Source organism: Pelophylax lessonae (genome assembly GCF_965119305.1).
Source record: "Pelophylax lessonae genome assembly, chromosome: 1".
NCBI classification, from domain to species: Eukaryota; Metazoa; Chordata; class Amphibia; order Anura; family Ranidae; genus Pelophylax; species Pelophylax lessonae.
The window spans coordinates 636,465,170-636,491,709 of record NC_138768.1 but is presented as its reverse complement, the minus strand read 5'-3'; the positions used below and the strand labels follow the sequence as shown (position 1 = coordinate 636,491,709).

Here is a 26,540-nt window from a genome sequence, read left to right as displayed (position 1 = left end):
GCAAAACCCGATCTTGTATCCGGACCAAATTACTTTGTGGACACACTTGTCTTGAACCAGGAAGTCCACGGATCCGGAAACCAGCAAAGACATCCCCCCCACCCCCGATACAGGTGAGGGCGCACCTTCATGCTGAAGGAACCTTGTCCACGGGTCTGGAGAAGCCCCATCTTTGCTTGCCAGACCAGGTTCTTTTGGATCCTCCTGAAGAGGCCCTGAAAGACTTTGAGCCCTTGGCAGTTGACCCTGAGGGATGGAAAAAAAAAACCTTATGAGCTGAGAAGGCGGCCCACATCTACAACGAGGTTCCTGGCCCTTAGTAGCCTGCAGAGGAAAAGTACTCTTCCCTCTTTGTGAGACCTTTAATGAGGTCTTCCAGGGTAGCACCAAACAGGGGATCTCCTTGGAAAGGAAGATCAGTCAAGGCTTTTTCTGAAGTCTGATCCACAGACCAGCACTTGTGCCAAAAGACACGCTGAAGGACCACTGCTAAAACAGAGTCGAGCCATCAGGGGAGCCGCATCCAAAGAGGCATCACAGATAAACTGCAGCCCCTAGACCAGCTTGTCGGCCAGCTCAGGAAAGGCAGGGGGAAGCTGTTCCCCCCCACCCCCCTCTCCAGGTCACGGCGTAAGAGCTTAGCCCACTCGGTCAGTTTGAGACACTAGGACAATGGTGAATACCGGCTTCATTGCCAAAGTGTACATATGGCAGGCCACAGCCTCCGCCTTCCAGTCAGCCGAATCCTTAAAGGCCGGGGACTCTTCAACGGGAGTCATGGTTGCCTTGTTTAAATCTGGAAACCGGTGGGTCCACCACCAGCGCAACAGTCCACTTCTCATAGGGTAACGCCTAGTAAAGCGCTTAGGGACCCCCACGGGGACGCTTTTGTCATCCCCACTCTTTAGCGACAATTCTGTCAAAATAGGCAGGGAAAGGAAACACCTTTGACGCTCTGGATAGCTTGCGAGTGCCAAAGGGTACCTGCGCCCTCGTTGCAGCTTCAGCTGGGTCCTCCATCTTCAGGGTCTTACGCTCAGATAAAATCAGTGCATCCACCAGCGCCTTTTAGTGCGCAATCGTAGACATGGAGGAATCATCCTCACTATCAGGAGGATGCCAAGCACCTGGTTTCAGACCCAGCAGGGTGACCCACGTTCGCGGCAGCCGAATCAGAGTCAGGATCTGAGGAGACAGATGAGTCAGGGAAAGGCAGGGGGTGTTTTTTGCTAGCCCGTCGCCCAAAAGCCACCTCCACCCGGGACACAAGGGACTCCAGAAATGCCATCAGTGCATGGGTGGATGGTTGGAACCTGGAGTGCCCCCCAGCCTCAGAGAGGGGATCAGGTAGGGAAATGTGCTCCAAAGACGCCATGAGTCACCAGGGGTACCCCACAAAAGTGTAACACATTGCTAAGGGACAACCCCCACCGCGCTGGCAGCACCACTTGGTCGCCAGGCACAAAGCACCAAGTGATCCTCAGCAGAGAAGGAGAAGACCCCACCAGACTCACCACACGTAGAGACAAGCGCCTGCAGATAATCTGCACTACACATGTGGCGATCAGAAAGTAAAATAATCCAGCAGTTAGCACTAAGAGATGGAGGGGCTCCCACCGCCGAAATTGCCACCCACAGGGCTCCACTGTCATGGCTGCTGCTATTTTCAATGGCAAACCACAGCAAAATGGCCGGACTACACAAACATGGCTGCCGTGTATGTTCTAACAAAATGGCAGCACCAGGAGGTATACAGGGACCCAGGATTGGGAAGCCAGGCCTCAAGGACAGATCCAGGCAGGAGGGGGGGGGGGGGGGGCTTGCAGGAGCCCCCATCAGGTACAACCCCCCCCCCACCACTGGCCCCCATCCCAGGAAAGTGGCCAGACCACCCAAACAGCCCCAGCGTATGTAAAATGGGGAGGGTGCTTGCGGGAAGGAGGAGAACTCGGGGGTCCGTCCTTCCCAAGTAGGGGCCCATGTTCACTCCAAACCCCCCCAGGGGGAGGGGGTGAAAGCTACTCACCATACCAGGAACAAGGCGAGCACCGCTCCAGACAGAACCCCTCTCCATCAAAATGGGGGGCTGTCGGGCCAGGAGGAACGCTGCGACTCGGGCCGTGACCTGGTCACAAGGGACCTCGTGAGACGTTTAACTTTCAGGCCAGCCTCAATCTAATTATCCAGCCCATCGCCCAGTCCGGCAGTTGATTTTAGATCTCACAGAAAAAATCCCAACTGTGGTCCTCTGTGTGGGTCTAAGCAGCAGTGGCCAGGAGGGTGTGACTGGCTGTATTTATTAAAATGCCCACCACAATTACCTAGGCTTGTTGGTCACAGCAATGTTTATGGTTTTGGTCTATTGAACCATGGATACATAAGGCCAAAGGCTGAGAAAAAAAAAATCAATGATAATGAGTGTAATAGTAGAAATGCGCTCTAACATTTTACCTCACTGATGAAGTCCGCGGTCTGTGTTCCCTGACGTCCATTACCCATCCAACATGACTTTCCACAGGTGGATTTGCACTGTGTCGGGTTTTTCTCTTTCTTGGGGTCTACAAACACAACAATCTGATTTAGGACAGATTTGGTACTCTACTGAATTCAGATGATTGTATGAAGTTAGTTTATGCAATGACAGTATTCTGTATGTGGATTCCTTTGCCCCCCCAGTACATTTACATGCATACCATGTCATCCAGGCAAACCAACAGTGGCAGGAGTTGGAACAAACTTTACAGTGATTCTAAAGACTCAAGTTTTTTTTACCTTCATGCATTTTATGCATAAAAGGTAAAAACCTTCTGGGTGCAGCTCCCCCCCCCCCCACACCCCAATCTCCCCTTATACTTACCTAACCCAATCTTGATCCAGCAAAGTGCATGGGAGCAGCAGCTCTCCTGAATCACTCTCCCCTCATTGGCTCACACAGCAGCTGCTGTCAATCACAGCCAGTGAGCCAATCAGGAGGGGGGAGAGAGAGAGCTTGGTCCGTCAGCGAGGGACTCACAGGATCGGGGCTGCTATGACTGTTGCACAGAGTAGGTAAGTAGAACATGTTTTTTATTTAGTTTAATTCTTTCCTTTAGACTCACTTTAAAGCGGAGTTCCAGCCTAAACACACTCACCTGTCCAACGGTCCAGCGATGCGGCCGCCTGAAGCCTCGCTCTTCTCCCTCTCTGCTCTGCGGCATCACTGGTGTGGGCACCCGGCTGTGACAGTTTGCGGATACACAGCCGGGTACGCACTGAGCATGCGCGAGTTGCGCTACGCGTCGTGATTGGCCGCCAATCTTCTGGGACCTCTGACATGTCCCAGAAGATTGCAGGGAGGGAGGGGGAGAGGAGAACTTCCGCTCAAGGCGCCGCGGCGCTCCGAGCGGAAGTGGGTACATGTCAAAACTAGGTACCCGCTACCCCCCCCCCCCCCCAAAAAATGACATGCCAAATGTGGCATGTCAGGGGGTTAGAATTACCTAAAGCGGAAGTTCCACTTTTGGGTGGAACTCCGCTTTAACACTGCCTGGGGAAAATTTAAACCTTAAAGCGGTAGTATCCCGCTTTTTGGCACTTTAACCTACAGGTAAGCCTATAATAAGGCTTACCTGCAGGTACAAATAATATCTCCTAAACCGGCACGGTTTAGGAGATATTTAAAGTGCATGCAGCCGCTCGCGCGAGCGGCGCATGCGCTCTGAAGGTCCGGGGGGACCTTCAATTAACTTGCCGGGAGCTTGCCGGAAAAATCACATGCGCGGGAGTGACGTCATCGCGGCTCCGGCCAATCATCGCGCCGGAGCCGTCTCTTCTGGACAATCACCGCGCCGGAGCCGCCGAACCCGGAAGAGACGGCGAGGGATCATGGCAGCGCCCGCAGTGATGTCCGGGGGTCCGTGTCGGGGCTTCGTTCTAAGGTAAGTTACACATAATGGGCTAGTATGCGTCGCATACTAGCTCATTATGCCTTTGTCTTGAAGGTTTTTTTTTTTATGTTTTAGGGTTTACAACCGCTTTAAGCTGGCCATACATGGATCACAATTCGTCCGGTTTAAAAGGAACTGTATGGGCAGGTTGAATTACCATCCATCAATCAACTTGGGCACAACCAGCCTGTCAGATTTTTTAAATGCAATTACGGCTAGCAGCTATAGCCTCAAGCAGTAATCATTGTATTCTTCCAGTGGGAAGGCTCCCCCGCCAGCAGAATACAATAGTGCTGCAGGAGGCATTCCTCCCATCAATGACGGTGTTGATGGGGGAAATTGAGCACTCTTCTCTCCTTCCTTCCATGGAAAGAAAATCGATTCATCTATGGCTTGCCATAGGAACAATATCTGCAATAAACACCCCAATAAAGAATTTTCAAAATACAAGATAGATCACTATAGTGGTACTTTAACGTGATCATAGAAAGAAAATTTCTCTGCATTTCAACAATGGCAATCGTTTTTACTTTGCTGTCAAACTTTTTCAGAATCATTATCATCCTTTGCTTCTGTAGTTGGTCTAAGTTCCTCTCCCAGAATTCTTCAGGGGGGTCAAAATACAGGCAGGCAGCCCGTGGCATGGAATATGGCATCCCATACATTTAAATTCATTTTTATATTTTGTGGCGTACTTGTATACCTCAAGTGATGCTGGGTGGTGGAGCACTTCATAACACAACATTGAGGTTGTTCCTTGGCTTTAAAAGGAAAATCAAAACCCCTCACTAAATAGTCATTAAAAAAAATAAATAAGAATCAACACAATGGAAAGTTCTAGGTCAATATCTACAAAAGAGAATTTGGCATGCGCAAGTTTTACAGTTTTTGAAAACCCTTGGCAATGTACATAGTTGAATGAGAGGATTGGATTTATCTTCCTGAAAAAAATAAAATAAACAAATACAAATATATATATATATATATATATATATATATATATATATATATATATAATCAACAAAATAGTATAGACCGTGGTTTAACTTGATATAAAAAAACCTACAACAATATGCTTTTCGATTTTGGGCACTAGTTTACAAAAAAGATGTATAACTGAAGGGAGTCCAGAAAACACCTGAATAAAGGATTTTCTCCCTGCTTGACTTTTTTTTTTTGTCAAACTTTATAGACACATCGGTTTTTCTATGTAACCTGCAAATATGTGCTATAATTATTATTTTGAGTTTCACCTGGTTATCCATGGATTTGGTTTCCTTTACCACGGGGTAAAAGCGCGGTGTCTTGGTGGGATCCTGCAGACGTGGAGTACGCGGAGTTTTAGGTGTTCTAACCGGTATGGATACAGGAGATTCTGGAACATCTGAGAGTAGATGAGGACAATCAGGATTTGGTGCTTGAGGTTTGCAAAACAAATCAAATCAGCCTTAAAGGTCTATAAGCATGTTACCTTGAGGAAAAGTGGGAATATTTGGTGGGGACTGTTCAGTATCTGGCTGAACTGGCAGCTCTGGTGCAAGACTGTCAAATTCTGCTTTACTGATGACATTTAATTTCCTGAAGTTTTCTATTTCTTGCTAAATTTTAGGAGGTAGAAGAAAAAAAAAAAAAAAAAACCATTACATTAACTACACAAAACCACGTCAACAACAATCTTTACGACTGAACTACTTCTAGCACTGCAGTCAAACTAATAGTGTAAACATGCAAAGGCTACAAAGAGGGATGCTTTAGTAGATGTGGATCTACAGTTGAACTTCATGCAGTCTTTTCTTGATTGTACCTCAATCATCACATGATGGGCTATTTTGGGGGTGAACACACAAAAACCACAGCTTCTGATTTTAACTTAGCTTTGGTAAAAAAAAAAACAAACACACACAGCAGCAGGAGTTAACACAGCATGTGACTCAAATCAGTACAGATGTTCGCTGGAGGATTGAGTCAGTTGGATACACTGATGCAGGATAGCTGAATTCATAGGAACTTCTGGGAAAGTCCTGACTGATAAGAACCAAAAGTGCCTAGCACTATGCTTAACAGTAGATCCACACAACAGGGACATGAGGTGAGTGATAAGTGCACGGATTACACCTTCCACTGCTATTCATCGAATGCAGATTCGATTTTAGGATAAGTTTACACATGCGGCAGTGCTTGCTGCCCTTCTGAAAAGCAGTTGGAGGTGGATCACTTTCCAGAGGCATTTGAAAGGCAATGAGGTGGTGATATGTCGCCTCCTCACTGCCTTGAGGAATGGGTTACATTTAGCAGCAGTAATTGGCCTTTGGGTGTACACTTACGTATGATCTGTGAATGAGGCCTAAAACAGGTCGTCAATTACATTCTCATGTGAAAATTACAAGAAATCAGTGTTACGAATGCATTTGATTTTACCGCACAGAAATAGATGACTTTGCATGGTTAAGGTTGTAAATTACTGCTAATAAACCAAGTGATAAATACCTTCAATGCTAGGTGATCCGTTTCATCATCTTCCTTCCATAGGTCCTGCTCATAATAATACAGCCCATCGTTAATAGCCTTGGCTAGTTCAGATGTAATTTTGGATCGTGAGGTGTGATTTCCTGTACGGTCCCCACCTGGATGCTTCCTAAGGTGAGGTGGGGTCTGTGTAACAATAAGGATTTTATTCAGGTCTTGATCGTCAATCTCATAATCTGAGTCCTCATCAGACCAGTCTGTGAAGTTATTTTTGCGTCCCTGTAGGTGTTCCATCTCCTCATCAAACATGAAGTCCAGCTCTTCTTGCTCCACTTCTTCAGTCACTTGTTGTTTTGGAGTCACTGGACAGCTCTCGGCTTCCTGTAAGCAGACATGTTTCATTGACTCTGCTACAGCAAATCATAATGCAGTTCAGTTCTAGGTGAAAAACACAGCAAATGAAGACACTAAACATTCATACAATCTCTATACCTTTGGCTTTGGGGGAGAGGCTCGGTGTCTTCTCTTTACTTCAATCCAAGGTTCAGAATCCAGATCTGGAAGACTTGCAGATAAACCTTTTGACATTGTCTGCAGGTTACTGGGTTCTGAACTTCTTTCTGGAAACAGAGAACTTCCTTTCCTAGGAGAATTAGGAGCAGATCCTAGGAAGACAGTGAGAAGGAATAGGTTTTTGTTTTTTAAAAAGAAAAAAGCAATGACTACAGTATTTCTGAATTGGTCATGCTTCTGTTTTCATACTCCTTTGGCCTTTTTTTCCTCTCCATGAAGAGGAAATATCCTATTAGCGAATACAGCAATTACAAAGAAGTTCAGTATAAACATTATACCAGAACTGAATTGCACTTTACAGAACACACTGTAGATATAATGTCAAAGAGACCTAGTATTACAGAATATATATGAACACTGCCACATAATGCATGTCAATGGCATTGCTGAGGTCAGCGGATGACCATCCGCTGACATCCGATTTTCATCCTTTCAGTTCTGTTCCGTTTTTTGAAACGGAACAGAACACTATTTTTTGTTCAGAATAAAAAACGTAACGGATGCAAAATCGGATGTCAGCGGTGTCATCCGCAATGCCCATAGACATACATTATGTCCGTATATCATCCGCAAACGGATGGGATGATATGCGGACATACGGAGTGGATGACACAAGTGTCATCCACTCCACGAAGAAAAAAAAAAAAGTGCCGGAGCGGATCACAATGCAGTCTGCTCCGTGTGAAAGAGCCCTAAAACATTTAATGAAAATTATTTGAGTAGTAACCTGCAGATTTTGTCAACATGTTGCTATACAGTAAGAGTTAATATAAAAAAAAAAAATATATATATATATGAGGAGGAACAACTTAAACAGGATTCGTTTTGGGAAAAAAAATATTCAAAGTTCTATGCTGGTATTATACAAAAATGGGGGTCTGGAAAAACTACCTTACATAATAATGTATGTAGTAGGTGTGTACTCATGAGAGGAATTATTTATTAGGATGCAAGTGGTGGAGGATGAGATCCATCAGTCTCATATGTTGTTGAATTTTGTAGGAAATCTTATGTTTGTAGATTACCTTCATAGCTTAAAGTGGAACTTCACTCTCTTAATCAACATGGACTATTTTTCATCCTTATGCTGCTAGCATTAGTAAATAGATAGGAAGGAAGGTATATCATATTTATTTGTTTTCATTTTTTTCTTTTCTTTTTTTTTTTTTTTAATTTCTTCAGTTACTTCCTGGTTTCCAGGCCTAGACAAATGAGGTCATACATCCCAGGAGTCTACAGAGGGGGAGGATGAGTTTTCTCAGCTAAGAACACCCTCCTGCCTGCACACCCGAGCAAAGGGCAGATGGATTCCAGGAAGTAAATGCTACATGAGTAATTTGCCATTACTTAGATTGCCATAGCTATAAATGCTAAGGGGTGTTTTTTCAAAGTGAATTTTCAGCAAAATAATACATTAAACTATGGATGGGTAGGTTTGTTTTGAGTATTAATAATTAATTAAATAAATAGTTTTCGGTTTGTGGTGCTCAAATGCAGTATATTTCCGCTTTAACAGCATTTATCCAATGTGTAAATATTGAAAGCAAAACCTGCATCTAGGTTTTGACCACTAGTATTGCATAGAAAAAGAACAGGAAGGTTCTGCAATATTGATCTAAAATACAATCAATATTTAAACACATAAACATTAAAGAGTAAACATATTTTTGAAACACATTGGGGTACCCATTTTATGATGTAGAATTTCTAATTTGTTGCCAGTAGCACTCAAATTTTCAGGTATGCCCATAACTGGTTAACAAAAACAAATGTACAGAGTGTCTGTTGACATTTAAGACAGGGCTGTGGTTGGATGCAAAGTTAGACAGGTGGATTGGAGCAAGGTAGGCCCTACAAATGATATACAATTAGGTTTGTCAGAGATTTTAAGTGAGACGTATCAGTGAGCAGAGTAAAGCCTGGGACACATGGCAATTTTTTTTTTTTTTCCCTTCAACCCAGAGGAGTTTGTTCATTAAGGTTGGATAAACACATTTTCACTAGCACAGAATCCCACACTTTCAAGGACTAAATTCATTTTGATTTGAGGTGGGTTTAGCACTGTTGCTTTTGAAACCACGGGATATAAGAGAAGAGGGTCAGAGGCACACACTAGGGTCAGGCAATTAAAGCAGGTGTAACGCTGGATTTTTCCTTCTGGATATTTGACATTGAGTTTGTTTATTCAATATTTACACTGGGAGCAAAATATGAAAATGCCTGGATAAAAGTGAGAGCAGAAGCGTACCTGTGTGATGGGTCTGCAGCTTTCCTGGAACAAACTCGGGGCAGTTGATGAAGCGGGTAAAGTCAGTACGTTTCACTTCTTGAGTTGGAGTAGAGGGAATGGGCCACTTTTCGGGATCCACTTTTTTCCTTATTTTCTGGTCCACCAGTACTACCTCTGTGCTGTCTTTCAAAGCCTAAACAAACATACACAAGCATTTTTTTCTATATCTACAGTATGTATACACACACACAAGCTTTGTAAACATGTCCCATTGCACACATAGCCGAATTCATCCCAAAAGTGACTCATCACCCCTTTCACAACTTTATACAGACTTTCAATTCTTTCCATTAACCACTTAAGCCCCGGAAGATTTTACCCCCTTCCTGACCAAGCCCTATTTTGCAATTTGGCACTGCGTGACTTTAACGGACAATTGCGCGGTCGTGCGACGCTGTACCTAAACGAATTTGACGTCCTTTTTTTCCCACAAATAGAGCTTTCTTTTGGTGGTATTTGATTACCTGTGCGATTTTTTGATCATGCGCTATAAACAAGAAAAGAGCGACAATTTTGCAAAAATAATATTTTTCACATTTTTTTATATGAAATTCCCCAAAAAAATATGAAAAAAAAATCAAAATTTAAAATTTTTGGTCAATTTGTTTTCTGCTACATATGTTTGGTAAAAAAAAAAAAAAATCACAATAAGCGTATTTAGATTGGTTTGCGCAAAAGTTATTGCGTTTACTAACTAAGGAAAAGATTTTTGTCATTTGTTTTTTTTAACGAGTAATGGCGGCGATCTCGATTTTTTTTGCGGGACTGCGACATTGTGGCAGACAGATCGGACACTTGACTGACATTTTTGACACTTTTGGGGGTAGCAGTGACATTACTACAGTAATCAGTGCTATACATATGCACTGTTACTGTAAAAATGACACTGGCAAGGAAGGGCTTAACTTTATTAGAGAAGGAGGGGTTAAGTGTGTCCCTAGGGGCGTGTTTCTAACTGTGCAGGGATGTGGCTTTACATGTTACAGCAGAGATCTACGGTCCTACATAGCAGGACCGTTAGATCTCTGCTATTACACAGGGAAGAATGACAGGCGGCTTTGTTTACATTAGCCGCTTGCCTTTCTCCCTTCACAGCGGACGATCGCGAGTGACCGTCAGACATCGGGTCCGCCGGTCACACGCGCGGACTTGTTAGGGAACGAGCGGGGGCGGGAGCGCACCTCCGGTTGCACGCGTTCGTCCCCTACTGGCTCACAGGCTAGTGACGTACCGGTACGTCACTTTGCCTGGCCGGGGCTGACCGCCGCAGTATATGTACTTGTGGCGGTCGACAAGCGGTTAAAGACTGATCCCTATTTATTTAGCCCATGCTTTTCTACTGGCATGCTTGCACCCAGTATTATATGTTAATTAAAAAAATAAATAAAATGGCAAAAATATGTAAAGATATGCAAAACAAAAAAGGTATACATTTCAATAAAAATCTCTAAAAACATTGTACTGTAGTTTCAATTTAAATGACCAATCGCCCCATCATGAAGCCACAGCTGCAATTTTGCTTACAGTTTATGGCTCTACCTACGGGCAGCCTACACCACTACAAATTCTACTACTGGTGTCATGAATGCAAATATATGAGGCATTTTGCCCCCATGTGCGCACAATTAATGTATTCTTTTATTTTGCATATGGCAGGCATTACCTCACAAATCTTACTGACATCGGTGGTCAGAGACTGCACCCGACGAAAGCCTGCTATCAGGGAGAGAGGTAAAAATCCTTGGGCATCCATTTTTCTTCTCAAATAAAAATCCCTTTCCAAGTTTTCTAAACTGAAATAATATTCACTGCAAGAGAACAGTGAGAACAATATGGTTATTATGCATAAGTTTTACAAACCATTGAATAGATTCAATACACAAAAACACACTTACATCTGACGTTTCAGGTACACCTTCAGCAGCTTTTCATCTAAAGGATAGATCTGGACGCCAGTTCCATAATTGTTGCAATACATCATACTTCGGTTATCAACCAAGTCAGACTGAAAGGGTTCATTTCCCTTACGGACACCGTACTGAACTGTGATACAGAGAATAAACGAAGAGTGTTCACAATTCTTTGATATTCTCCATATTTAGGTTTACTCTTACAGAGGAAATTCATTTCTATGTCCAATACACACAGGGTAATACTATACTGGACACACAATGTTAACTAAATGAAGATATAAAGATAAACCATGAAACCATTTGAATGGGTATTTGCAGCCAATCTGAACTGCTCAGGTTTGCAACGGTTTTAATCTACCACCTGTATGTTTTCCCCGACAGCCTTAGAGGTTCTAAAAAGATTTCCAGTATATTCTGTGGAAAACTGCATGCAGCTGCAATTTAATATACAGATGTACCCAGCAGCTGTCAAAGTTCTTGGAAAGCAGAAAGCATGGCTCTTAATGTATCCACTCCTCACTTGCAGCCCAAACAAAATTGATTCCCTAAAGGTCTTGTTGACACATGCTTCAGCGTGTATAAGCAGCATGTACAGCAAGCTTTTGACAGGCTTAAAAACTGCTTGAACAAAGACTTTAAAAAGCACCATTCAGCTCCAGAGGAGGTCCAGACTCCTTCAGAAAGCTACAAATACTTTAGCTGCTGACTTTTAATATTGGGACAATAGGTGCCAAAATGTGACAGCAGAAAAGGGGGGAGGCAAAACAAGCGGAGCTTCCTCTTTTCGGTAGAGCTCCGCTTTAAAGAACCAATCCTAATGTGAGTGCTGATTACTTTAACTTTCCTGGCAGTCTGATTATGTCCGTATTTTTGAATGTCAAAGCGGTACATTGTTTTCCATTGAAATCTGTTTTATTATATTTTAGGCTTATAATTCTTAGGAATAACTCACTTAAATCTGTCCAAGAGTCTAGTAGACATCCCAAGTATGATAAAGTTTGAAACACGAAATCATAAAATTATAATATAATAAAATTCAATAATGTAATCAAACCAAAAACACTGACATTTGTCCAAACAAGGGTGCAATATTGCTAGTCAATAGAATACTAGACAGTGCATATAGGTTTAGTAAACATCCCGGGTATGAAAAATGTTGAAACATGGGACTGCACAAAGTCCGACGTCACAATCGGGACAATGGAACCTGGTTTCCTTTCTAATTTTCTTTCCACTGTCATCCCGCTTCGAGCAACAAACCACACACATCCTTGTAGGTGCTGATTTTCTCGGTTGGTGGGATGATATAGTCCATGACGCGATGACCAGTCAGGCGTTCCGGGTTGACAACGCCAACAGCACAACGTCCAGCTCTATTCATAGCCATTGATGGTTCACAAAGATACATTCGGCAACTTTCGATATGAAGTCCAAATTAATCACAGCCTTGTCACTTTTTTTTAGCAGAATGTAGGCATTCCACAAGCATTTCTCAAGATGATGTCTGAAGATTTTGTAGCACTTCTTTTGCCATTTCCTCATTGCTGGGTAGAATATTGCTCGGTCAGCTCGGTCGTACATCCCATGGTGTTATTGCAGTCTATCACTACTTGTGGCTTCATGACTTCTTTCCCACCTTTCATCCGTACCAATAACAGTGGAGGCATTTATGAACTGTAATTATTAGGCACACATCTTTGTTGTCACGCCATCGCAGTGCCATTATTTTGCCTTTCTGCCAAGCAGCCATTTCTCCAGTCTTCAGCTTCTTATTGCCAAACATTGGCGGCATGTCGCACCGGTTAGCCCTAACAGTTCCATAGGCATCAGTTTTGTTTTGCAGAAGAAACTCAAAAGTTTAGGAGACATATAAAAGTTGTCGGTTATTACACAACAGCACTGATTTAGCAATGGCTCAATGAGTGAAAGAACAGGAGATGTTGCCATTCCATAGTTGCTATATTTTGGATTGAATTTTGTTCCTTTTCCAGTGTATATGACTGAATTCCAAATGTAGCCAGTTGACGATTTGCATAGCATATAGGATTTTACGCCAAATCGTGCCCTCTAGGATGCAATGTATTGTACCCAGCTAAGTCTTCCCTTGTAGGCCATTAGACTTTCATCTGTCTCTTTCTGGCACATAGCTCCCTTGGAAACTCTTTTGAATCATTTGAGATACTTCCCACAATTTTCTTAAGTTTTTGTGCAGGATGAGAAGTTTCATCAAATTTTTCGTTGTTTTCAAAGTGCAAATATTTAATGATCAGGAAAAATCTCTATTCTCACATTATAGTGCAAAGGAATGGAGTGGCAAGTATTGGCTTAGTTAACTGTCCAATACAACTTCTGCAAGGGTTTCCCCACCACTCCCTGAAGATTTATTAGGCCCAGAAATTCCCAAAGGTCATCTTTGGTTACTGGTTCCCACTTTCTACTTCTTTAAAACTTCCGATGCAAAGTAGCTAATTGTTACTCTTTGTACCATCTCAGTAAGGGTCCTTTCACACGGGTGGTCCGTATTTTTGTTCGGCTCAGTGACTTTTTTTTTTTTTTTTAAACAGACCCGGATGCACTTTTGGAGGGTCTGTTCCGTATGTCTGTTTTTCATCCATCCCTTTGCGGAATAAAAACAGACATAATGTATGTCTATGGGAATGCGGATGTCAGTGGATGACCATCTGCTGACATCCGTTTTTGCGTCCGTTCCGTTTTTTTTAAACAGAAGAAAAATAGGGTTCTCTTCCATCTCAAAAAACGGAACTGAACGGAATGGACGCAAAACGGATGTCAGCAGATGGTCATCCGCTGACATCCGCAATCCCATAGACATAGCAAACGGATGGGATGAAAAACGGACATACTGACCGCCCATGTGAAAGGACCCTTACTATTTTTTCAATAACATCATCGGTCAGAAATAATTGCAAGTATGTTCAATGCCTACTTTCATACCAGATGCTCCAGTAAAGGGGAATCTTGGGGGCGCTACCCGATTCGTACCGCAGTCAATAGAGCACCAAGTTCACACATCACTGCGCTCAGTCGCAGAATCGTCGCTGTTGTCACTTTCATTGTCTGATGACGAATTTCCCCATGAATCACTATCACTCAATTCTGCAAGCAATTCTAATTCACTACCGCTGTTTTCTAACTGATCCAAAACTGCTTTTGACCTAAAAGGATTATTACAATGTATCATATCATGTTTTGTTTACTTTTTTTAATTTCCCTCCTGGCTCCGCCCCCCTACGTCGCCGGCCCTCATAGGGAAGGGAACCCGGAAGACAGATGCTGGCATCGGCCGGAGGACACAGCGGGAGGACATCAGGGGATCGTAGGGACAAGGCAACTGTCACTACAGGGATACTACAATGTAACCCCAAGCCACACTCGGGATTACCGCCAGGGAGGTTAAGCAAGCTGCTAGCAAGATTCAGCACTTGAAGCGGTTTGAATGCCTTCTAGCAGCTTGTTTAAAGTGTCAATTACCACTCCGATTGAGATCTAGATTAACATCCCTATAGTAAAGTATTCTTTAAAAAGGCCTAAATATAGATGCTTAAAGTTCCACCGTTGCTTGCTGCGAGCAGGCAGGTATTTTCCTTTCACTGCAGAAAAAAGACATGCAATGTCTCTTCAGAAAAAAAATACACCTACCTGTGTGAATCGTTCCCCAGCATATAAACTAAGGTGGGTATACGCAGCTCAGCTTTCACCTGCTGGCCCAATCCCTGTGTGCCAGAATGAAGCCTACTGCGCATGCATGGGAGCATCATCATCCTGCGCCGGCCAATCAACATAGCTGAAAACCGGCACACAGAAGAATGTCCGAAGGACAGGGCCATTTGATGAACGGCGAGTATAAACTGCCTTTAGTTCCACTTGAAAGCTGGCCCAAAGCTTTACAAAAGCTTGCTGTACACACTGCTTCTGAAAACTGAAGCTCATGTGAACAGTACCATACAAGCTCATGGATCAGACCTTTGTGCAGATACAATAACAATTCTAAGATCATTTCATTTAAAAGTATAAGTTCACCTTTACAGAAAATCTGTAAGGCGACTTTACACTGGACCCTTCCTCACCCCACCTGGTCCCGCAGTACCAGATTTCCATGACCCCAACCCGCTGTCAGACATCGAAAAGCCACTTTAGTGGTTTTGAAATCCTGGCGGCTTTCTCTTCTCTCCTCGCAGTGCTGACAGTACAGGCTAGACAGCTTCTGACAGATCAGCACTGTCCATGCGACGGTGCTGACCAATTAGAATCCCTGTAATCCCCACTGGCTAAGCCAGTGTTTCTCAACTCCAGTCCTCAGGGCCCACTAACAGGCCTGGTTTGCAAGAAAACAAATACATCACAGGTGATATAATTTGCTGCTCAGGGATTGCAGTATTCTAGTCTGAATCTCCCCAAGGTAATACTTAAAATCTGGCCTGTTAGTGTGCCCTGAGGCTCGGAGTTGAGAAACACTGGGCTAAGCAATATGAACGCCAGATTAAGCTGCGGGGGTTTCAAATCCCTGAACCGCTGAAGTTGCTTTTCGGTATCTGACAGCAGGGGGGGGAATCATGGCAATCTTGTACAACGGCACTGGATGGGATGGGGAGGGGGGGTCCAGTGTAAGGCCACCTTACAGATGTTCTGTAAAAGGGGAACTTTCACTTTAACCTTAAAACTATGTATAAAGGCAGAGACTGAGTACGCAACTACAATTTCTTTTTACTTTTACTGCGGCCGCAGTAGGGATTAGGGAGTGCCACTGTGCATTTGACACAATGTAGCAGTCATGTCAGCAAATATGCAGATTAATAGAAATTTTATATGGATAATATACCATGTAAATAAAAACTTACTACAGTATGCTGTGGAACATTACCATTCATAACTGAGCTACACCATTCAGAACCGGAAATGCTGGTTCTGAAAAGACAGTTAAAATTCAGAAAAGGAAAACATTTGAAATAGAAGAATAGTATGATGATTATACCTTACCTTTCAAAGACAAATACATTTAGGACACTTAAAAAATTGCACATTACTTTATTTCCCGTCCTGATTAAATTAATACAAAATTATTTACACTGCCCTTTGAACTTGTATGCCATGTTAAAAAGTGATTAACTGCTTGCCGACCGCCCGTCGCAAATATACTGCGGGAGCGGTCCTGGGGGCAAGCGCGCACCCGCCCCCACTAGGCAGCGGGGATGCAGATCCACGAGAACGTTGCCACGATTGCCGCTGGGCACCCACGATCGCACCCCGCTGAGAGAGAATGGCGGTCAGCTGTTGTAAACACAGCAGACCGTTGTTCTCTCTGAAATGATCACAGAGCGCCTGTGATGTTCCTATATAGGATCACAGGTGTTCATTTCCCTCCCCCATACAGTTAGAGAACCCTCCCCTAGGCTCACACTTATCCCTATGATTAACCGCTTCCCTGCCAGTGTCATTATTACAGTGCATATTTTTAGCACCGATTACTGAAGTAATGTCACTGGTTCCCCCAGTGTCAAAAATGTCAGTTAGGGGTCTAATCTGTCCGCCGCAATGTCGCAGTCCCGCTAAAAATTGCAGATCGCCTCCATTGCTAGTAAAAAAACAAATAAAAAAAACACTACAAATCTTTCCCCTAGTTTGTAGACGCGATAACTTTTGCGCAAACCAAAATACGCTTATTGCGTTTTTTTTCACCAAAAATATGTAGCAGAATACAAATACGCCTACAAGGATGAAAAAAATTATTTTTTTTTTTTAAGAGCTTACCGTAAAATCCTTTTCTCTGAGTCTATTGACAGACGAAGCAGCTATGCTTCTTGACCACTGGGTTATGCTCCATTTACAGGAGTAGTACCAGGCAGTGAAAAAAAAAAAAAAACACTGACACGCCTACAGGGGCTGTCCTTTCCAGCATAACCCCACACACACTCTGCCACAAGCCAGTTTCGTAGCAAGCAGTAAAAAAGAAGACACAAACCATCCCCAAACAGAGGGACGGGTGCTACGTCTGTCAATGGACTCAGAGAAAAGGATTTTTACGGTAAGTTCTTACAAAAATCCAGTTTTCTCTATCATCCATTGACAGATGCAGCAGCTATGCTTCTTGACCAATGGGACATCCCAAAGCAGTGTAGGCATGAGGGGTGGGAAGAACGCACCCATAAACAGTGAACGTATTTTCAAAAAGGCTAATACGTAGCCAACAGGGTAACAAGCTCAACCAGGAACAACAGGAGCATACCCAAAGAGAAAAAAAAAATGACCTTGCGGCCAAAGGAGGAATCCGAAGATGCCAATAAATCTACCTTGTAGAATTACGTAAGCGTATGCATGGACAACAAGGTCGCCGCCTTACATACTTGAGTAACAGAGGCCTGATGGTGAAAGGCTCAAGAGGCAAACAGCGCCCTAGTAGAATGCGCTTTCACAGAGAAATGAGGAACCTGACTCTTCCAATGAATAGGATATAGTCGCAGCAGACGCAGCCAAACCCTTACGAGATCCCTCAGTAAGCACAAAAAGAGTCTGATTTCCGAAAGGACTCTGTGACCAACAGGTAAACCCTGATCACCCGAACCACATCCAAAGAATGCAATGCAATTTCCTTGGGATGCTTCAGCTTAGGACAGAATGAAGGCAAAACAATGTCATTCAGACACCACCTTAGGAAGAAAAGACGGATTAGGTCGGAGAACCACCTTATCTCTGTGGACGACCAAATAAGGCAGACAGGAAAGCGCCGCCAACTCACTCTGCGGGCAGAAGTAATAACCACCAAAAAGGCAACCTTCAGAGGTAATAAAAGCATAGGAATGTCTCTAATATTCACAAAAGAAGGCTTTTAAAGAACAGATCACTTGAACAAAATGTGCAGAGCAAAGGATTTGCAGCCAACGGACATTGGAAATATATCGCCAAGGCCGTGACACCTGGCCCTTTATAGTGCCCAAGGCTAACCGTTGCTCAACTCCTTTCTGCAAGAAAGCCAAGACCCTCGCAGCCGAAAACAAGTGAGGGTGCAAAGTTTGCGATTCACACCTTTGGAGCGTACGAAGATAAACCTTCCTGGAAGTCGCTTTTCTAGCCCTTAACAGGGTAGGGAATCACAGACTCAAAAAGACCTCAGTATCTCAGCACCTGGCCTTCAACAGCCATGCCGTTAAAGCCAGCGACCATAAAGCAGGGTGGAAGACCAGCCCCTGGGACAACAGGTCCTCCCTTAGAGGCAGCTGCCAGGGAGACTCGATGACCATCTTTACCAGGTCTGCATACCAAGACCAATGAGGCCAGTCTAGGACCACCAGAATCATTGGAACATTTCCACCACCAGCCTGCGGAGAAACCCCAACAACCGCTGTATCGTAGGGAAGGCATAAATCAGCCGATATTGGCTCCAAGGAGCTACCAATGCATCTGAGGCGTCAGCCAGAGGGCCCTGAGCCCTGGCCACGAACCTTTGCACCTTCCTGTTTAGACAAGACGCAAACAGGTCGACCTCCGGGGTGCCCCAACGGACACAGGAGACAAAATACCTCCGGATGAAGGAACCATTCCCCTTGATCCAGAACCGGATGACTCAGGTAATCCGCCTGACAATTTTCCACTCCAGGAACGTGAACTGCGTAGAGAGCCGGATCATGTTCCTCGGCCCATGTCAAAATCTCTGCCACCTCCTGGGCCGCCCGGGCACTCTTGGTGCCCCCTTGATGATTGATGTAGGCCACAGCCGTGGCATTGTCTGATTGGATCCGAACCGGGGAACCTCGTAACCGATCCGTCCAGTGGAGTTCCCAGAACATTGATCGGTAAGGTAGACTGCTCCGTCAACCAGAGTTCCTGGGCACAGAGATTGTCCAGCCCGACAGGCTGGCATCCATGGTGACCACCGTCCACAACAGCAGTAAAAAAGGACTTGCCCCGACTCAGGGCAGGCGACAGGTGTCACCAAGAGAGCGTTAACCTCGTGAGGTAGCTCAAACATATATTGTCTAAGGACCGTGGATCCTTGTTCCACTTGCCAAGAATCTCTTTCTACAGAGGCCTGGAATGAAACTGAGCGAATGGGAGCGCCTCGAAGGTCGACACCATCAGACCCAAGGCTCTCATGCATGTCCGTCGAGAGGAGAGATCGTTTTCCATCAGCAACCGGAGCATTCCCTGAAACTTCTGAAGTTTGTCCCAGGGAAGAAAGACCCTCGCCAAAGAGGAGTCAAGAGTCAGTCCCAGGTAATCCAGTCGCACGGACGGGGTCAGTACAGATTTTTTGAAGATGATGGTCCTCCTGATCTCTTGAAGGGTCTGAGCCATGATTTCCAGGTCGCCCAACAAGGCTGGGTGAGAGTGCGCTCTCAGCAGAAGATCATCCAGTTATCCTAGGATCGCAATCCCTTGTTTGTCCAGCAATGCCAACACCGGTTTAATATATATATATATATATATATATATATATATATATATATATATATATATATATATATATATATATATATATATACACACACACACACACACACACGATTTCGAGGTTTCTATCCAAACCTGTTCACAGTGCCCAGGAAAGAGGGCAAGGTATGTCCAATTTTGGACCTCAAGTCACTGACCCTCTTTGTGCGGGTGCAGAAGTTTTGGATGAAATCCATTTGGTCGGTAGTAGCGTCTTTAAATCCGGGGGATTTTCTAGCCTCCATCGACATCAAAGATGCCTACCTACACGTCCTTATATATATATATATGAGGGACATCAGAGGTATCTGTTTTGCAGTGGCGGAGGAGCATGTTCAATTTGTGGCGCTACCCTTTGATCTCACCTCCGCTCCCAGTGTCTTCACCAAGGTTGTGGCAGAGTTTGTGTGGGGTTATGCCGGAAAGGACAGCCCCTCTAGGCGTCAGTGAATTATTTCACTGCCTAGTACTACTTCTGCATAGCTGCTGCGTCTTGTCAATGGCTGATAGAAAAAGTTAGATTGAGAAAGTTAGATTTTTTAATTTTTTTGAGGATGTTATACAGAAAAAAAATTAAAAAAAAATTGCACAGGTGATCAAATACCACCAAAAGAAAGCTCTATTTGTGGGAAAAAAACAACAATTTTATTTTAGGTACAGCGTCGCACGACCGCGCAACTGTCCGTTAAAATAACGCAGTGCCGAATCGCAAAAAACGGCCTGGTCATTAAGTGGGCAAATCCTTCCGGCACAGAAGTGGTTAAACAATACAAATAGCCTGAGAAAAGTGCAACCATCCTGCAACAGAGCTTAAAAAAAGGAGTTCCTGGGTGGTAGCATTGTAGAAAGGGCGCACAGGATACTGAAAGTATTACCCTTCAATGACTAATTGCTTGGGCATATTTATCAAAAAGGCAACCACCCAAAAAAATGGGTGACTGATTAAAGCAGATTTTCAGACAAAAACAATAGCAGCCTTTGTTGAAATAGTCACTTTCAAGCGAGAGATTTTCCCCACAACTTTTCTTTTCCACTAGATGCTCTGGCCAGCACCATTCAACCTGCTTGTTCGCAGACTGTTCAGTACCAGCCTTTGCTGGTGAATGGCCAGTGAAAACAAACTGGAGACTGATGAGCTCATCTTTTTGTCACTCTGCATTCACTACCCAACAGCAAGCTTTCTGCAGCACCTTCTGCTACAAGGCTTTATTTTTATAACCTAAAAAACTGGGTCAGTTTTCACATACACTAAATGTATAGATCATAGACTTCAGCATTAAGGAACAATAAAATATTTAGGTGGATACATCTATGAGAAGAGGAGGAAGAGGAGAAGGGAGCATGAGCATAAGCGGGCAAAGAAAGCCGGAGAATGGTCTTCTATACAAACAAAATTGATATTCTAGTATAGCCATACTTACCTTACAAGCAATGACTGAATTCATGCCACCTGTCTATTTTTGAATAGTCAGGACAGCACAATAAATGCTGATTAGTTGCTTTTTCCAGAAAAATGGTTTAGGACTGGAATATCTAATGTGAAGGGAATGTATTGTGGATAGTGGTTTTGCACTTTTTTAAATAACTGAAGTTATTTATTTTTATCAAAGTACAGACGCATTAAAAAAAAAAAAAAAAAATGTAAATATGCACTAGTGATATCTCACATTATGCTGTACATTTTTTATTCAGAACAATCAGTAAAAATCTTTAAATTGTTAAGTCAGGTAAATATTAACTATAGCATTTTTTCTTTTTTTGCATATATGCTGCATTCTTCTTTTGAGCCAGCAGGTGGAGCTTTAGGACCTTTTAACATTTTCAGCCTCTTGCTGTGCTGTAAAGCCTATTTACAGAACTTAAAAAGTACAAAATGTAAATCGACAAAAATAAGATAACATTATAATATATATATATGCTGTAATTGTGACTTAATATTGTTAGTCTCATCTATAGCCCTCACTATTCTACACTGATACTCTACAGCCCATGTGTCAAAACACAAGGCCCGCGGACCGAATCATGTGGCCCTCGCACCTCCCTCATCTGGCCTCCTCTGGTTCTACTCCAGACCCTGCAGTTTCTGCTTACCAGCTGCACCCCCAGCTTCTTCCAAACAGCATAGTATGGGTAAGGGGTGCACTGTGATGTAGGGGACTCGACTGCTAATGGTAGGGGGCTACAGATAGAACTGGCCCTCGGAGGGTTACGATAAATGCGTACATGGCCCATGATGAAATTGAATTCGACACCCCTGCTCTACAGGATACCAGAAACTAGCCAGTCCTTTTGTTTCCCTGTTAAACTTCTAGGCCAGATGTTTAGTATAAGTTTTGTAAAATTCCTTGTCTCGATGCTTCCATCCAGCATCTTAACTTGTTGAAAGCTCCGTGCCTTCAACTGTAAGACTTGAGCAATATTTATTTTTTGGTTTTGTCTCCTCTGTATATTTATCCCTTATTAACTTCTTTAAACTTCAATACAATTGATTGGAATTCAAAATAATCAAAAAACGACACAACTAGAATAAAATGGTCTCTATATCATTTAGTTTCTCCCTTACAATGACCTTGCAGGGTACCCTATACGTTTATCCATTTAGATTGACATATTTGAAGCGTAACTCCACTTTTGTTGAGAAAAAAAAAAAAAAAAAACATTCCCCTCTGGGTGATCTATATACATTACAAGGATTTTAAATTTTGTTGCAGATTCCTACCTTTTGTTATTCAGAAGAAGTCATTGTTTGTTCCTCTGTGCTGAGTGAGTGAAATGGGAGTGGTTTCATAATTATCTGTCAGCTGTAGGGCTCTAATGAGGAAAGCTGCTGGGCTTGCATACCTTTAGATGTGCTCCTTTTGGGAGTATCCCACCAAAAATTAAATTTTTGTTCCAGGGGATGCCAGAAATCTGACTTGTATCTTATGCAGACTTCTGGGAAAATTGGTGAGCCAATCACACAAGCAGGAAATTATGTTTCTGGGGTGTGGTCATTACACGTTCTTTGTACAGAACAACTCCAGGTAGCCATATTGAATAGCATTTTCAGAAAATTACAAGAGCTGCAGATTGAAAAGGAAAGGTAATCTTTAATAACATTCAATTACAATACGATTTGTGTCGCAATTGTATTCGCTATATTTTTTTATTTTTTATTTGCCATCCCCGCCACAAAAGTGGAGTTACCCTTTAAATTATTTTGGAACTGGAATATTGTCAAAACGTGAAATTAATGCACTGTATTCTTTACTTACAATGAGAATGCCCTCTTCCTCTCCCTCTTCCACGGCCTCCTCTTCCTCGTCCTCTAGAGATTTCCCTGGTAACACTAGATTCACTTCTTGTGCTTGAGACTTCATCCAAGTCACTTTTTCTATCTCGTTGCCACGCTGTAAAGACACAAATCTTGTTAACTACTTGAGTACTAGCGTGTACTAGGCCATTTTCTAGTGCTGTGATAGTTTGAATTACAATTACTCCATCATGCAATACTGTACTCAAAATTATTTTATGTCTTTTTTGAGAGATACAGAGTGGTGGTTTCGGTGGTTTTTAGTGATCACTAAGGAGTATACATTTTTAAGAAAAATAAAACCAGTTTTCCTTGCATTCGGTTATATAACATACCAAATAAAAAAGATCAAGATGAAAACCCCCCAAAACAAACCATTTTTGGAATGCAGACACACTAAGATTCTTTTTTTTGCCACAATGATTTAAAGAAACGTCCGATAATTAGGGGATTAAAACTTTAAGCTTGGTACACTGTATACAATAAATGTACAGTTCAAATACAGGGGGAGGAGGAGTTTAAGGTGTTTGATGCACAGGTCCAAACAGTGGAAAGATAGAGAGGAAGGGGTTGATGTATAGATGTGCAGGAGATGGGTTAATATTTCAGGTCACTAGAGAGACAGGATGGAGCTTACGTATGCAGGAGAAAGGGAGGTTTGGGTCTATGGCTATGAACTATGACTTACTACAGGGCATCCGTTGTCGGGTGTCCCTCCTCGGTACTGAAGCCAGCGCTGAAAGCCCATCATATGACCAGACCAGAGCTTCAGAATAGGTAAGTGTAGACATCTTTCCTTTCATAGGGTAGTCAGGATTGGCTCAGAATGGGGGGTGGGAGTAGATTTAAGTATAGTTAGGATTTGAAAGGAATGCTACTTTAAATGAATGAATCATTCACTAGCTCCTCCCCTTCTATTGCAAGTGGATAAGGGGGGGGGGGGGTTACCAAAGTAAACACTATAACTATGTATATTTGTGATCAATGTGATTGGTCCACTTGGATTTACTCTGTACACAGTGGGGGAGATTTACTAAAACTGGAGCATGCAAAATCTGGTGCAGTTCTGCAAATCAGCTTCTAGGTTTGTGGTCAAAGCTTAACTGAACAAGCTGAAGTTAGAAGTCGATTGGCTACCATGCACAGCTGCAGCAGATTCTGAGTGCTCCGGCTTTAGGAAATCTCCTGTGTATCAACTCAGCCATCTGAAGACAGCTTGGTTCACAGTCATTCAAGTGCCATTTCTAAAAAGCCATTAAAAAAATAAAAGATGGCCACCAGGTCTGTCTTTTTATTTTTTTTTACAATATGGGGGTAGTAAAGTATTTAAGGCTAGGTTCACATTACTGTGGCTGCAATTTGAATTGGATTATGTAGCGAGACTTGGATGCAGTTTTTTTATGAGATTTTGATGCATTTTTGAGGTGATTTTTATGCCTCTGCATTTTTGGTTTTGGCCAATTTTAAGCATATCTGCTGTGACTAAATTAAAAGCGTTCTCTTTCTTTTTACTTCCACATTTGGCTGTGTTTTATGGTGGTTAAGAAGTTATGTCCTCTGTTGTTGGTCATGGCAGCTGTCGTTACAGCTACTGCAGCAGTGTTGATTGAAGAGAAGGAGCAGAGGAAGAGGAAGCGTAGATACTGGATCCATCCAGTCATTGCAAATAGGGACTAGAGAGGCCAGCTCTGTGTCATGAATAATGACCTCCATGCACATAAAGAAAAAGTTCTCCAATTACAAATGCATGTCAATAAATAGGTCAGTACATACGCCTATTCATTAGGTTTATTTGAGGGATGTACTTGGGAGGAAGTATATGGGGTTAAAGAAGAAACATGGCCAAAATGCCAGTAAGTGCAATCCTGTGACCCAAATTTAGCCGACAATGGGCTAAAGCCTGCTGTCGGCTGGCATCAAAGTCCCAGGCTCTGGAAGGATCCCAACTTTAAGGTCGGGATCCACCCAGATGCCTGAACATCAGCTGGCTTAACCTCTCAGTGCACCACTAAGAGCCTGACCCAGCCGCTCCCATCCCTTCTACATCCCGGCGCTCTAGTGAGCCCTGGAAGGGAAGAGCACCGATGACTGAACCGGTGACTCAGTCTCTGCTTAGTAGACCCAGATCTGATCTGAGATTATCACATGTTCGCCTGTGCTATGTGTAATTTCTCTTCTTTTTTCCCCTAAACTTCACCTTAAAACAGTTCCACCCAAAAGTGGAACTTCAGCTCATTTGCTTCCTCCCCCATTCCAGTGCCGATTTGGCACCTTTCGGGGTGGGGTGGGGGGGTACCCTTTCCCACTTCCGGTAGATGGCGCCGGGGTGCTGTGCCTCTGAAGTTTGGCTCCCTCCTCTTTCCCCTGCCGCCGAGCCAATCCAAAAGCACAGCGCGCTTCGCGCATGCGCAGTAGGGACCCACCCGTGAAGCCACAAGGCTTCACTGCCGGGTTCTCATAATGGCAATGGTGGCGGCAGCACCCGACAGCCGATGGAAACATCGGCTGCAGTGCCGACATCGCTGGACTCCAGGACAGGCAAGTGTCCTAATATTAAAAGTATGTGTAGCTGGTGACTTAATTTTTGGAGGGGAGGCTGGAACACCGCTTAAAAAACACTGAAATAGCATATGGATGAGTTTTGATGCTCATTGAAGTTTATGGGGCCAAAATTGCACCAAAGTGGTAAAGGGACCCTTTTCAAAATGTGTGCCATGCTGTGCTGCATTGATGTGAACAGGCACCATTGAAAACCATATGATGTGCGATTACCATTGTTACGCAATTCTGTGCCACTAAGTTGCAGAACATTGACATTACCGTTATTAGGTTCAGCTTCACTGCCCTGTATCTAGTGTGTAGAACAAGACGACCAAACAAATTCCTCACCCATAATTTGTAAACTGCAGCCACTGATTTATTTCACTGCCAATACCTTTTTGCGTTGGCAGTCTATCTTAAAGGGATATTAAATTCAAAACTAAAAATGTAATCTAATGCAGTTTACCAATCATTAGATGTGGTGGCTAAATTTGTTTTCTTTTTTAGGCTTTTTCACCTACCCAGTAACCCACCTCCTGTATTCGAATGCCCCACTCTGGATGAACAAGCACAGGGGGCACAGAAAAATTGTCAGTCACAGCCAACTCACTTTTCCAGTTGCTTATGTATAGTATATTTTGAGGGGAACATCTAATCGTCATAAGCAGCTATATTTGCACAATCAACCCAAGCAAATTTTAACACAATATCTGAAGCACTTTTGAGACCTAAGGGACAGAAATAGTTTACAATATGCTTATACATCACTTCTAAGTATGTACTTACCATGTGTATGGTGCCCTCGTCTGAAGTTTTTAGATGTATTTGGTATAGATGGAGAATCTGTCTGAGAAGCAGGCCTTTCCGGATTATTGGAATTCTTTTCCTCCAAGTGTAATGGAACCCATTTATGTTTAGCAACTATAAAACAAACAAAATCAGCTACAAAAAACCAAACATCTAACTTACCCATTTACTTGGTATAGTATAGATCTCCTAAAGTGATCCTGTCATGAATTTGTAAACCCCCCCCCCCCCCCCAAAAAAAAAAAAAAAAATATTGTGCAAGAGAAAAAAAAAAACTTTACATACTT

The 26,540-nt window shown here is 43.2% G+C and overlaps 1 protein-coding gene across 1 annotated transcript in view; it reads right to left on the bottom strand.

Moving 5' to 3' along the window:
- Positions 1-26,540, bottom strand: part of LARP1B (La ribonucleoprotein 1B) — an 87,920-nt gene that overhangs the window by 31,779 nt on the left and 29,601 nt on the right. Inside the window, exons 5-14 of the mRNA XM_082266707.1 lie at positions 26,233-26,367; positions 22,868-23,002; positions 11,151-11,298; positions 10,919-11,063; positions 9,214-9,388; positions 6,885-7,057; positions 6,414-6,773; positions 5,398-5,524; positions 5,180-5,310; positions 2,452-2,558 (exon numbers count right to left, since the gene is read on the bottom strand). Of these exons, the coding sequence (XP_082122833.1) occupies positions 2,452-2,558; positions 5,180-5,310; positions 5,398-5,524; positions 6,414-6,773; positions 6,885-7,057; positions 9,214-9,388; positions 10,919-11,063; positions 11,151-11,298; positions 22,868-23,002; positions 26,233-26,367 (1,636 nt within the window). The remainder of the gene's footprint in view (positions 1-2,451; positions 2,559-5,179; positions 5,311-5,397; positions 5,525-6,413; positions 6,774-6,884; positions 7,058-9,213; positions 9,389-10,918; positions 11,064-11,150; positions 11,299-22,867; positions 23,003-26,232; positions 26,368-26,540) is intronic.